The sequence below is a fragment of the Halictus rubicundus genome, chromosome 12 (assembly GCF_050948215.1).
Source record: "Halictus rubicundus isolate RS-2024b chromosome 12, iyHalRubi1_principal, whole genome shotgun sequence".
In the NCBI taxonomy this organism is placed as follows: domain Eukaryota; kingdom Metazoa; phylum Arthropoda; class Insecta; order Hymenoptera; family Halictidae; genus Halictus; species Halictus rubicundus.
In genome coordinates this window covers 3731156-3745266 of record NC_135160.1, presented here as the reverse complement: position 1 = coordinate 3745266, position 14111 = coordinate 3731156, and the positions used below count along the sequence as shown (strand labels likewise).

At 45.8% G+C, this 14111-nt stretch overlaps 1 protein-coding gene across 12 annotated transcripts in view; it reads left to right on the top strand.

The window, feature by feature from the left end:
• Positions 1 to 14111, top strand: part of LOC143359946 (RNA binding protein fox-1 homolog 2) — a 437182-nt gene that overhangs the window by 399317 nt on the left and 23754 nt on the right. For 4 of the 12 annotated variants that reach the window (XM_076798373.1, XM_076798374.1, XM_076798378.1 and 1 more), the window contains 3 exons: positions 4714 to 4867; positions 8481 to 8544; positions 9170 to 9196. In XM_076798373.1, coding sequence (XP_076654488.1) covers positions 4714 to 4867; positions 8481 to 8544; positions 9170 to 9196 — 245 coding nt within the window. Of the gene's footprint in view, positions 1 to 4713; positions 4868 to 8480; positions 8566 to 9169; positions 9197 to 11563; positions 11585 to 14111 lie in introns of all 12 variants that reach the window. The other 8 variants (XM_076798379.1, XM_076798370.1, XM_076798368.1 and 5 more) reach the window with 7 other exon arrangements.

Here is a 14111-nt window from a genome sequence, read left to right as displayed (position 1 = left end):
AATGTTTGGACGGAATGCGAAACAGTAATAACGTCTAGAATGATGTCGCATCATTTTGAACTAGTTGAAACCATTAACGTCGTTCGTACCGCTTGATTTTTAATTACAAGTACAGCGTGATTAGAATTTTCTTTTGAAATTTTCCTCCCGTTTTACGAAGATTGAAATCACGCGAAAGCTTATCAGCGACATTCTGCAAATTACATCTGACCGCGTGAATAATTTACAGTAGTTCATTAATTAAATTCTTATCGTGTCGAATCTCGTCCGACAGGCGCTTTCATTGCAGTTTAATCAACACCAGATGTAAATAAATAAACAGTCCAATATTCGAAGCGAAATGCACGTGATCGTTAAATATCTTCGTAACGTGTCGGATTAATAAGACAGGGGATCAATACGAAGCTCGAAAGTTCGTTTGTTTCTTTTCGATCGGAATACAATTTTAATCTTCCGCGGACGAGAATGTTATTAATTTCCGGAAAATATTGTCCGCGATATCTTTGGGGGGATTCGATGGAAAACGGGACGCACGCGTTCCCATTGTCGAACGCTCGAGCCCGCGGCGAAACTGATTTTCCCGAGCCCGAAATCGCGACGGGTCGATCAATTAATTATCGTTAATTGGGGCCACGCGACGCTCGTGGAACTCGATGAAAGGCGGACGTGTCCTGAGTTTCGGATCAGACTCGTTTCGACACCGCGAACCCGATCATGAAATCCAACACGACCGCGCGAATCGAGATTGTTGTTGCTGATTAAAATTTCGTTCACGATCCGTCAAAAAATAATCCGACATTAAACTGCTGTTCGCGACTGGCCGCGCCTCCGAATTGGTCGAGTATTAAATAAAAGTCGCTGTCAAATAAACGCTTTTTCAACGCTTCGCTCGGCACGCTTTTGAACGTTTTAATTGGTACGTTTGTTAGCAAACTCAAAAAGAAATAAAGTAAATACTTTAAAAATAGATATTATCAAAAATAAGTATTTTTGATAATATTGTGCATTATTTTCAAACCGTTTCATAAATTAAACGTACATTCTCTTGACGTTCCGCATTGTTTTCAGTCGTGCGAGAGATTAGAATTTTTTTGACTCTTGAAAAATGACCGGGAGTTAAAATTAAAATTTTTAGGTGTTAACAAAGAGATAAACGAATGCTTTCGTGTCTTACTTGTGCAAGCGACTTTGGGTTTGACGCAAAATTTTTACTTTGCGGAAAGACGTATCTACTTCCAGCTCGACGATCAATTGTTTTTTAATTTCGGAAAGCCTTGGACCACAGATCATAGTACTTAAGTACCGTCGCCTAACACACTCACCACCCCGTAAGAGCCCACGTGTTTGGAATGTGCCTGCTGTAAATGCATCACGCTGTTAGTCTTGTTCTTTCCGCACCCTTTGAAACATCGTCGCCGACATCCGGCGGATATCCTGAACGTCCTTGAAGCAGGATGATCGTTAACGTCCGCGCGGCCTAACACACCCACGTGCGGCCACTTTGCACGGTAGTTGACTGTTTACCACTCCCGTTGTTGTTGCTGATTGTTGTTGTTACTGTTGCTCGTTGTACCCAGTTCTCTCTAGCCTAACCAGAGTATGTTTTTCTTCGTACTAATCGCCGCGGCGGGTCGTCTGCGCCTTGAAGAGACTCGAGTCGTCGATTCCTCTCGAACGACGCAATTGGCATCTCAAAACAAAAAAAGAAAAAGAAACAAAAAGAAGAATAAATCTCTTCGATCCTCTCGGAAAGAGTGGAAAATGGCGGAGGTCTCTTGATCTCTTCGGGACAGACGCGGACCCGCGCGAGCGCAATCGGGAAGAACGATCGAGAACGATCGACGCTCGATCAACGACGACAAAAGGTAGGCACAGAAACCATCAGTTTTTATTCGCGATCGATCGCGTAGACGCGCGCGACGTTCTTGAAGACGGAGGGGCCCGATCTTCTCCTAATTGTTGCTCGAACAATCGCCGCCGGACGAGAAAAGCTTCCGTCCCTTTTACGAGGGATCGTCAATGGACTCCGAGAAACTCGCGGCCATCCTCGATCGCTTCCCTTCAATACGCCAGCCTCTTCTTCTTCTTTTTCTTCTTCTTCTTCGTGCTCTTCCGATACCGGAAGATCGTTCGGGTCGATCGTTCGCACGCAGTTCGATCGGAACGCCGCGGGCACTTTCAGGCTGTGTTTCCAATTCAAGGTAATGGGACGCCATCTTGTCGGCGCTCGGATTTATTGCTGCGAACGTTTAGGACTGCGATTTGTGCTGAGATGTGATCGGTGTGTGAGATTTTCCGAGGCCTCTCGAGCTTCGTACCCCACGATAGTGGGGATAATTCCTCGACCTTTATCATGCAGACCTTGGCGACATATATAGAGAAATCACTGTAGCTTTCGGAAGACGTTTCGTGTGAACTAGAAACGCCAGGAACTCAAAGGCCACCAGAAGACACCAGGGTCTTCAAGAATCTACTATAGGGACCTACTTTACACTAACTCTTCAGGTTTAGAAACCCAGTTCTTCCGAAGACTGGTGCCACTCTAATTAGAAGCACAAGGATCTGTTCAAGGTGATTTAGAAGCAGAGTTATCTCCTCCATCTTCAACTTCTTTAACCTACATGAAGACTAATCTCACCAGGATTGGTATTACCACTGCCTAAGGTAGTTCACGTTTCAACACCCTAAAGTTATCTTTCCCAGCTTCAGCGACCAGTTCATATCTAAAAACTAGTTCCACCCAGGTGAACCTGCTTCATACTGCGTTCTTTCTTCCAGCCTGGAGATAGCAGACTTCCTCGGAAAGCCATCCTCTATCATTAATCTTCCCCTTTCTCTCTCTCTCTCTCTCTCTCTCTCTCTCCGAATCCGCGGACAGCAGGCGTGCTTTCAAGAAGTCATCCCCCAATATAAATCTCCCCTTCTCTTAATCTACAGACGGTAGATTTGTATCCTTGACGAGGCAGCCGGCACGCTGTTCCAGCTCTAATGAAATTGGAATTGAAACTGGATCTTCCTGCAATTCGAGGACCTCTTGGCATCAGATCGTTTCCTCGGACAGTGGACTTCCTGTTTACAAAGATGCTGCACAGAGACTCTCCGAACTGATTTATCTCTCCTCCTCTAGATCCGCAGCAGCCGCGACGGATCCAGGGCTGATTCGCGCGGATTTGCGTCGTCCCCCAATTAAATCGTCTTGATCGGACCCTGAAGAGTCGTTAGGGTTTCCGTCGTCGGAGTCGTCAGGTCACTTTTTCCTCCGTCTGCTTCGTCTCCAGGTCGGAATGGTAGTACAGCACGCTCACGTATAGCAGCATGCAAGGTAGCAATATGCCGAAGACGACGCAAATCAACAGCCTGGCCAATGATGACTCGGTGCACTTCCGCAGATTTTCGAGTATCCCCGGCTGTCGTCTTCTAGGTCGTTCCACCGTGGTACTAACGTCCTCGTGGAACCTAACGTTGAACGGCCTCAGCCTCTGCGGAGTCCCTGCGAGAGTCCCCGGGGACTTCATGATCGGCTTCGGGGTCACCGTCAAGAAGTAAACGTGCAAATTCCCGGTCTCTCTGGCGGACGTGGTGGGTGTGTTTCGCGAGTCCTCTTCATTTATACTTTCGCAGGTCCTCTCAGCAGACGAGCCCCTCGTCGGAGCGTCCTCTCGTTCTTGACACCGTGCGCACGTCTCTTCAGACATGCGGTACCATTTTCTAGACGGTTTTGATTTCTCGCGTAACACCGTCGCCAAGAGTCTACAGATCCGTTTGCTTCGATATCTGCTCCCGACTGTCGAAGCCAGCCCAGTTTGTTATACTTCTTCGGGTCCTCGACCTCTTCTTTTAGTTCGGCAAACTTCTTTCAGCCGTGGGGAGCCACTTTAACTTTGCTCGGCTTCCTGCAAGCAACGAAACGTTATCCGTGATCAAAGATGGTCGTCGCGAACTGGATACAGCCGAGATCTAGATCCAGTCTTTTCAGATCTGTAGGTTCTGGTTCTGTGTCGTGGATTTAGAGACATGTTTACACGAGTCGTTGATTCGGTCTCGCAGAGACTCGACGAGCTTTCAGAAGCTCGAACCAGGCTCCAATCCAGATCTCAATTTACTGTTTAATGAGTCGCGGGTCCTGCTGGAACAGTGACAAGTCTCCAGGGATGAAATGTGGATGGTTACGTGTCGTGGTTACGTTCGTCGCTCCAGAAAGATCCCCTAACAAGATCTACCCCGAGTGATCCACTGTTCACCCAGCCAGCCTTGATCTTTTCATGGAAACTCTCGAAAAAGCCATTGGGTAAACTTGAGCACTAGACTGCGGCTCTTTATGCGAAATAAAAATTGCAATAATCCTAACAAGTTGGAGATAGGACATTAACATTTTCTGAAGCTTTTGAAATTGTACCAGCTCCTCGTAAATACATAAAATCCGCAGTCTATTCATCACTTTTAACTGACTATCGGACAATCAACCATACCAATTGGTAATTGAGGGTTGAATTGCTACGTTAAGGTAATGGCTCAGGGTGAACATAGTGGAGAGCAATGGTACCAAGTCTCAGAAACGGTCCTCGTCTCGTCGCCGTCGACTCGTGCAAATTTAGTATGTGAAAAGCCCGCAGCTCCCAGACCAGCGAAACGACCTTGGACCGGGGACCACTCACCGTGAAACAAGAGAAGGTAGGCTTGCATTGGCATGTGCGTTTCTGTGTGTTGTTACAGCTGCAGCACTGAGAGGAGTCGCCATCCAGAGAGGCAGAGTCAGCGCTGCGAGGGCAGCCTTCCCGACGAGCGCAGCTGCGCTTGCACTAGCCAGAAATCCAGGGCCGCTTGCAGCTGCAGCCGCGGCCACGGCCCTGCATCCCTTCGCACCTGCGTAAGTAGACCTCCTGCGGACTCCTCGAGGTCGCCTGAGAAACACCTCGGACTTCACGGAACGCTTCGAAACGCGACGGGTCGCTCGACAGTGTGCTGGGAAAAATCTTTGTCAGTAGGCTGCGGATTTTATGCGTTTATGACAAAAATACTATTCACAACAGCGGACGAAGCAAAATAATTTGACATTGGGTTTACGGAGCATTGAAAGTGACTATTCTGCGTTACTTTATAAAAATTACACGAACGTGCTACCCACATTTTTAACGATACAGTGAATTCTCGATATATGTCCACAACACGGGTCTTGCCAGCGTCATGTATCGTCCAGGAGATACACTCGAGCCGTGTTATGTTTACACTCACATTTCGCGGTAGTGGGGATAATTCCGCGACGTTGATCATCGAGACCTTGGCGACATATATAGAGAAACCACTGTATTTTCAAAGAAATAAATTTGCTAAATAATTTCTCACGTATGCGTCCGTAGAATCTTAATAATTTCAAATTAAAAGTACCAGAACCCGCCATTTTGACGGGTCCCGTAAACCTAGTGTTAAGAACGCGAATGTACCAGATTCAGCCATTTAATTAAAATTATAAAAGGAAGAACGAATCTTCTATTTGTGTTGACGCCAATAATTTTTATTTTGCATTATGATCCGCAGTCTGTTTATTAGACAATACGATGCAGTCACTAACCTTTCTTATTTGGTCGGTTTCGGGTCGGCCGGGCCTGTCGCGGAAAAATTCGGTCAATTTGCCGGCGGCGGAGAGGCTCGAGAATCATCGGGCGTCATCGAAACCCAGCGCGCGTCGAGTAACCCGCGCGATGCACGTGCCTCGGCTCGTTAGAGCCCGCCTGTCGAAACCACTGCGCCCGCATGCACCGATTCTAGCGCATCCGCACCTTTGTGCATCCGAACCCGGCACGAGCACCCTCTTTTCCCCCGCTTTCCCAGAGAGAACGAACGTAATTGCTAGCCGCAATCGCGACCCGATCCTCTTCCAGCTACCGAGGATCGCGCGCTATCCTCTTCCTGAAATCGCGATCTCGCGGCCGGTGAACCACGAAGAACTACGAACCCGAGGGTCTCGGTTCGTTAGGGTTAGAATCGCGAGGAGTTCGATATGAAATTCCGCCGGCGGAGACATCTTGGCCGAAAGAGCGCAAGCAGAACGGCGCTCTTCCTCTTTTTATTCATTTCTCGTTTCTTTGCAAATGTCTGAACCTGCTTCCCAGTGAAATTTTAATTTTGAGAATGTGGAAGAATTTTTTCAGAATTTTATTTTGTATCTATGAATCCAGGATCAATTGGAAAAATGTATTATGCGTGAGAAGTAAAATCGGCTGACTTGTAATTTTTCTCGTATAAATTATAAAACTGTGTCAACACAATAAAATAATATAAATTGAAAAGATAGTGTACACTGAGATATGAATTAACTAGGCGATTCTGTAAGTGATAAAATGGGTTTGCTAGCGTAGCGTTAGGGTAACATGTTTAATTATTCATGAACGAAGAGAGTAACGTTACCGGCAGCATGATTCACGGGTCAGCGACATGCGACAGGTTCGACTCGTTCATTCACCATTGAGAATCGTCGATCGTGGTTCGCCGATTTGCTATGACGCGCTTTCAGACGGAGGATCCCGCACGATTTGATTTATGAATTTTTGTTGACTTTGCTGGAAAACGCCGATAACGAGCGGCGAATCGAGCTAACGACGGCTGACTATGATGGACGAGAAAGTTTGTCCTTGCGTCCGATAGAGCCGACAGAGCTCTAAACTCGTTACTATTTCATTGACCAGAAGGCGCAATTTTATTCCAGAAAAAATCTACACTGGCTCCAAAAAGTCTCCGAAACTGCTATAACTTTTTCAAAAAGAATCGCACAACTGTAAATCTGGACACGTTTCAGCTTGAAGCCTCTATTTTCGCCTTACCTTTCTCCATTAAACAATCTCCGTTTTATTCGAAAATGTTTTACAATGAAAATCCCCTCCGGTGAAACGTTTCTGAAAGTATCGGAAAATTTTTTTTTTTCTAACTGAATCCATTGTATATTTGTAAATTGAACCTTCGCAACGAGATTTTGTAAATCGATGCCCGACTTTTTTCGCGTGGTTTTATGGGGCAAAAATGGAGGACGAGGTAATAACAGTTACTATAAACGAGGTTCTACCGTACTACAGAGTTATCAGTACACCGTAGAAAAGACAACTAAACTAAGTTTTTTCAATCTTCAAATCTATGGAGATCTAATAGCGAAAAAATGTACCAATTTTCAATTCGTAAAATGTAAAAATAAAAGCGTGTCTCCATTTTCCTTTCACTCCAAATTCTCTCCAGAGAATGCAAATTTTCGGTTCTTTTTTACGAAGTTATTACAATCTTTTGGAACAGAAGTTCTGATACTTTCTGGACCCACTGTAAACGTTGTATTTCAATCGAGACAAAAATTATACTAAATTCCGAGGAGACGAAATTCGAGTGACTAAAATTTTTCCACGGGTGGTGTTTCGCGAAGTTTCGAGAAAAATCGTAAAGATTTACCGGCTCAAGTCGAAACAATGGAGGAAGAAATTTTTCCGAGCCCGCGTTCGCGCGATGGAGCGAGCATTCGCTGATTCGAGGGAACAATATTCCCCGGAGGTAGAGAACCGCTCGATGGAGCCCTTCGACGCTGTATCGTTGATCGTAGAAACTGAAATCGGGTTTCGATCATCGTCGGCACGGGGAGACGTAAGACGGCGGAAGTCGAAGATCGCGAGCTCCGTCGCAAATGCAGCTACGAGTTGCTCGACTTTCCACGATGGCCGAAATCTCGATTCGATCGTTGCCCGATTTCCAATTCCGCAGAAAAATGGGAAACGTACTCCCTTTCCGTTGATCGAGCTTCCAATTCCAGTCAAATTATTGGGCAAACATGGCCGCCGGAAATAAGAGTGTAAGCTCGATCGACGTTTGTAACGCCGGGCATTCAAGTCTCCGCGGAATCGATTCGATTCTTCTCCGAGTAATCTGTCGTCCGGAGAAAAACGCTGCACGTGTGGCGTCGGAGAGTTGCACATGTTGTATTTTATCAGTATTCGAGGTTAAAGTTCCTTCTCGTGAGCTCGACTCTTTCGTCTTGTCCGTTGCACAATTTCTCTCATTGTTTAACCCTTTGCACTCGAAGCTATTTTGACTCCAAAGCGAAACATTTCTTCCGACCTAGAACATTTCCCTCCTATATATTTCTTTTTCATGTTATACATACGAAAATCTACTGAAATGTTTAGTAATTTATTAAATACAAATATAGCAAATTTCAGTGACGCCTTATAGTCGCCATTCGAGTGCTAAGGGTTAATATTAATCATTTATGCGGGTGACCTGAGCAGAAACTTCTTTTTCCCTTTAATAATTTCAATAAATTGGACATAATATAATATTGAATTTTTCTTGAATGGAGAAATAGTAATCTTCCATACAGCGGACTTGAATGCCCGAGTCTTGGAGCGAACGAAAACGCGGAGACGCCGAAGACAATTAATAATTCGGTTGCAAGGCACTCGGAGAATCTTCCCCGCGACGACGCCTAACTTGTGATTTTTCTTTTGCAGTGTTTATTACGACCCATTCCTAGCAGCGCACGCAGCGACACAGGATCCCAACTACAGGCTGCAGGTGAGAGAAACGTTCCCGCCGGTTTTCCGACGGAAATAGTCGCCCGCGCTCTGTTTCCGCCGGCGACGAATGAGTTTTTAATTAAATCGAGCAACGCCGCGGTTAATCGATCACCTTTCAGACGCCGCCGATAGATTATCGCGAGCTAATTGGCAAACGAACCGGGCACCGATCGGCCCCGATTTTCTCGTTAAAGAAAATTGCGCCGGACGGCCTCCGCTGGCTCGAAAAATCGAGTATCCTGGAGCTTGAAAAAGTCAAAAACCGAGCAACGACTACAGTATCGAATTTCCGCGGGAAAATCTCGAATTGGTGCTCGTCCGGGAAAACTAAAATTTCTTTCCGGGGGCTGAGGGAGGGGATAATGGGAGGGCGGTTTCCGTCGAAACGGTCCTCCAGGAAACGCGATGAAGATACTCGAAACAGAAAGTTCATTGTTGCACGGTGAAAGGCTCGGGATCGATGCGTCGATCGACGGGAACAGAGCGCGTGGTACGTTTCAACAGAGACGAAAGATAAAAGAAAAGTAAAGATAAAAAAAAAAGGAAAGAAGGAAACTAGAACAGAGAGGAAAGAAGGCACAGAAATATTGACTAAAGTCTGCAACTGTTCCGGACCCGTTTAGCTGGAATGGCCTCAAGCAACAGCTGACGTTAGTTGACACGTTTTGCCAGGCTTGCACACACGTGGAAACGCAGTGAAACCGATAACAATTACGCCGTTCCTATCTCGTTCTCCGCGGTCTTTCATCTACCGGCGCTCTCGCCCATTTTTTCCGGCTGCCTCTCTCTCGCTCACTCTCTATTTCTATCTGTCTCTCCGTACTCTCTTCATACAGTCTCTCCCTATCTTTACTCTCGAGCGAGCCCGTTCCTGCGTATTTTTCCGTCTTCGAATGGCTTCGAAATTTACAAATTTGCGGAGAATGCTGGGAGAAGTTTCTAGGAGTGTGTACAGGATGGTCCAACGATTGTATTGTCTTTTGAGCTGAACTTCAGCTTGGCGACCCAGAAATTTTCAACTTTTTAGTACATAATCCTATACGTCTCAATGGGAAAATGCCAAAAATCGATGTTTTAAGGCGAGGAATTCACTGGTTCGAAAGCCATGCGTGTTTAAAGATCCTAAGAACATATTTCTTATAATTGATGCACAGAAAATTTTTCCTTTGAAATAACTCGAGGATTTCCGAGCATTTCTGAGATTTTTGTAAAGTAGTAAAAAACCGTTTACAATAAGAAAAATTGACTCCATCAAATTTAACTTATTTCCACTTCTCGTAACGTGCCCTGCTGGAAGAGTATTCAGGTCGGAGACCCGAGAGACATTATTTTTCCCAGCGCGAGTTCGCAGGATAAACATTCGCCGAACATGCTCGCCTCCGGCGGGGTAATTCGGCGAACCTTTGACGCCCCGAAACGAATCTTGGACCATCCTGCATCCGGCTCGTTTCACAAAGCTCCGCTCGCCCGGGATATTTCCTCGAAGGGGTGTGTTCCGGATCGGGCGAATAGCTAGCGGGAATAACATTGCGCCAACGAGCGTGCGAAACGTGAGCAATAAAATATTTCAGGTGACAAAAGTTAAGTGAGACAGCCCCCGATAAAAGGGTCAGGGGAGCGTGGCAGGAAAAATCGGAAAAATACAGTCGCAGGAAACGGGCAACGACAGCCATCATTTTCGAGCTTGCCCCGACAGGTCGTTTTCCCCGTAGCTCTCGCGCTCGCGTCCGCCGTGCGGAATGAAAATTAATTTCGCGCAACGCGTTCATTTTGCGAACTGCGCGCGCCCCCTCCACCGTCGACGTCGAAACGTGCACGGCGACGCGATGGCGTTACGAAAATCCTGACGGCGGAACGAAAAAAAAATTGTTCGCCCAGGCTTTGCTCACCAACGTTTTAATAGACACGCGCGAATTTCTTTTTCTTTTTTTTATTTATTTATTTGTCGCATACCGAAGAGGGAGAGCGGCGAGAGTGTCAGTTCGCAAATATGACCGCGACTCGTTCGACCTCGTGACACGTGCGATGTCTTTCTCGAATTATGGCCTGTCTTCGTTGACACGTTCAATCCCTTTGACGGAGGCTTACGTAATTATCACTGTGCGAATTCTTATGCAAAATCAGCATTGTCTCCATTAAACACAAAAGTAAAAGAACTCAATGAGACAGCGAAACAATGTTTCATGGTTTATGAAATCGTTCGAAAAGCGATTGAACGTGTTGAAGAGAAACAGTACGATAAATCTATCCTCGAACCCTGCACTGTTCTAACAAGGGACGTTTTTGGTTCAGAGGGTGAAACTACCCTCTATCTATAGACTCACTCTAGAAAGACCTAAATTCGAGCCACTTAAAGTGTCCCTTTCACTAAATATACTGTACCACTCTAGAAGGTCAAACTTCACATTGGCAACCCAGACATTTTTAACTCTTTTCATATTATCGTGTAGATCTTGACGAGAAAACGCCAAAAATCCAAGTTTTAATGTGAGGAATTCACTGGTTCAAAAGTTATGCGTGTTTAAACTCTTATCAGTGAATTCCTCACATTCGAAATTGGATTTTCGGCATTGCTTCGTCAAGATCTAGAGAATTATAAAAGAAAAAGTTAAAGATGTCTGGTTTGCCAAGCCGAAGTAAAGCCCCCCAGAAGGTAAAAGTGACACTGAATAATTTAAAAAAAATTCCTATAACAAGAGAAGTACTATATCTGCTAAACGGTGGTCTGGAGGGTCAATGTGGGCCCCAAGAAATTTGACCAAGTACTCGAAAAGCGTCTCTTGACAATCGAAAATGGCACCCGTCGCGTCGCGCGCGGCATCTTGTTGCATTTTGTCGCCTGATTTCTCCATCTTTCTCTCGCCTCTCATTGATCATCGTGCATCCCGCCCCAGAACTATGTTCAAACAAAACAGGAAAAAACTCCGTCGATATCTCGAATCGCGGCGCGAAAAATTGAAACCCCCCGCCCCCTGGCCCCCCTGAACTTCTTTTCAGGTTTGCCGTTTGTGTTTCAGGCTAAAGCGCCCGCCTTGGAGGTAGGAATTTTAAGGGTCCGCCCGTGAACATTTCTTCGCCCGTTGTTTGTCTGTTATCTCTTTGTTTTTATCTCTCTATTCTCACATTATCAACCCCCTCCCCCGTCCGGCCCCTTAATCTTCTCTTTATCAGCCTTTCGTCCCCCGAGCCTTCGTTCCCACTGGTTTTTCGTTTGGACGCCGGTCAGGAGTGCTCACCGATCGTCAGAGACAACGATTCTCTCCACCTTCTCCCCTCTCCCTTAATTACACCCTCCACTTCATCCCCTTCGTGCGAGGAAACACGACTCTTAGACTCGGCGACCGCGAGGAGAAGTATTTCTTTCTCGCCGATCTTTGTTCTCACTTTTTCTCGCTTACTTCCCTCGTTTCTTTCTTGAACAATTATTTGCATGCCGATCCACCCCCGCCATCCCCCCACCCACCCTAGTAGCATTTGGTTTATTATACAGTTGTGGAGAGTGTTCACCTTTCCGTTTCGCCCCGGGGGAGGATCTTTTGCTTTCGTAGAAAAAGAAAGAATTGTGATTGTTTTGATCGAACGATTTTATTATAAACAATTCCGATATTTGTTTGTCGAGGCTGACACCAGTACGGAATGTAGATTCTTGGATAGTTATTAACCCTTTCGCTGTTCGATGTTCACCAACGCCCACGTTCCCACGGTTTTCACGTTTCTCACACAGACACGAGCGATACTTTCTTATATATATATGTATACATATATACATATTTAATCGATAGTTTTTCAGTTGTCCCAGCATGATGAATTTTGCAAGCATGTTAGTCGAATGCTATGGCAGGCTAGTAGATCACCGTCCACTTTGTGTACAAAATTTTACCTCGGTACGAAGACAAACAAACGTTAGCTCGCTGATGCTGGAACTACAGAAAGTGGAAAAATGGCTGCTTCGAGGTTTTTCTTCCACAGTTGACAAAATGGTGTTGATGCTTCTACGGGAAAATATTGACGACCCAAAGTCTGAATAAATGCGACTTTTACGCTTTCATGAGATACAGAGATACATTTTCTGCATTTATGACAGAAATAGGCGAAATTTAAAACAGTATATTGACAGATATACATTACTGTCAATTTATTAGAACTGTTGGAGAAGGTATGAAACCTGTATTCGGCTTTTGATTCTTACAAATGACAATTTTATTTTGCATAAACACCCGCAGTCGTATAACACTATCAATTTGTGTTTACGCAAGATCAAAATTTTCCGAGTCTATCGAAAAAAGCTCTATCGTCCTACTGCCTTATATTTCGCCTAGTTATTCGTGTGAAATCAAATCCGCAGTACAATTACGATCATCGGAGGTCATCGTTGTCGGAGAAACAGACTATGTTCGCGGTAGTTCCAGCGTCAGAAATCGCATCGGGTATCAAACCGAGCTCTCCGACACAGCGAAGGGGTTAAATACCGATATCCTCCATTCGCGAAATGAGAGAGAGCCATCTGGTAATCGCCGGACGCGAAAACCGGAGGCGGGAATATATATATATATATATATATATATATACACATCGTCGAGTGTATTATAATAACATGAAGAGGGTTCTCCGCGTCTCGCTTTCCATCGACACGAGCGAGAATGGAGATTACTACCGTCGGAAGTTGTTCGTGTTCCAACACCCCACGTCCCCTCCATTATCGCGAGGTTCCCCAAAAGTTTCCAGCTCGAAACAAAGATTGAAATTGGTGAGCACTCCGCATACCCGGCCCGAGTATTTTAGAAAGTGTTCTTTAGTTAGTTTAGAGTTGCTGCGAATTCAACCTAGACCCCCCCAGACAGATTCAACCACCCTCTCTCTCTCTCTCTCCAACCACCCCCAGAATTAGTTCTGCCAGCGAGTTAATCGAGACCGTCCTCAGCTTCAACCCCCCACCCCTAACACCCCCTTCATCAACCCCAAGTCTAGTTCTCGCGAGGGCTGTCGTTCGCTTTTGACGAAAACCCGAGCGGAAGCAGTGACTGCTGGAATTCCGGGTCTCGAATGTTCGACGTCACGCCCTCCAACCCCGCACCCACCCCCGGACAACCCCCTCGTAACGGAGTGGATTCGTCGAATGAATTTCGTCACGGTTCCGATGCTCGAGGCGACGCGCACTGCAACGATTAGGCGAGCCAGCTGGAAAAAGCTCGTGAACACGAACCGATACGTCCATCGTTAAACCGATGGTCCGGCGATCGGTTTCAGATTTTTTCTTTCATTAGGTTGATTAATAATCTCGTTCGCTGGCTCCCCACTTCCGTCCATCTTCGAATTCCTGTGACTTCGTGTAGACATGTTTTTCAAATATTCTGTCTGTGCTCGTTTCGCGTTCTTAACGCTAGTTTCCGGAACACTAAACATTTACGTTGTAAAAATAACGTGAACTTTATCAAAATTTGTAGCCGTTTTTTTTTTTTAGTGATACTGTGATCTCTCGATATATGTCGCCAGGACCTCGATGACAAATGTCGCGGAATTATCCCCACTACCGCGGGGTATACCCTCGAGAGGCCTCGGACGCCG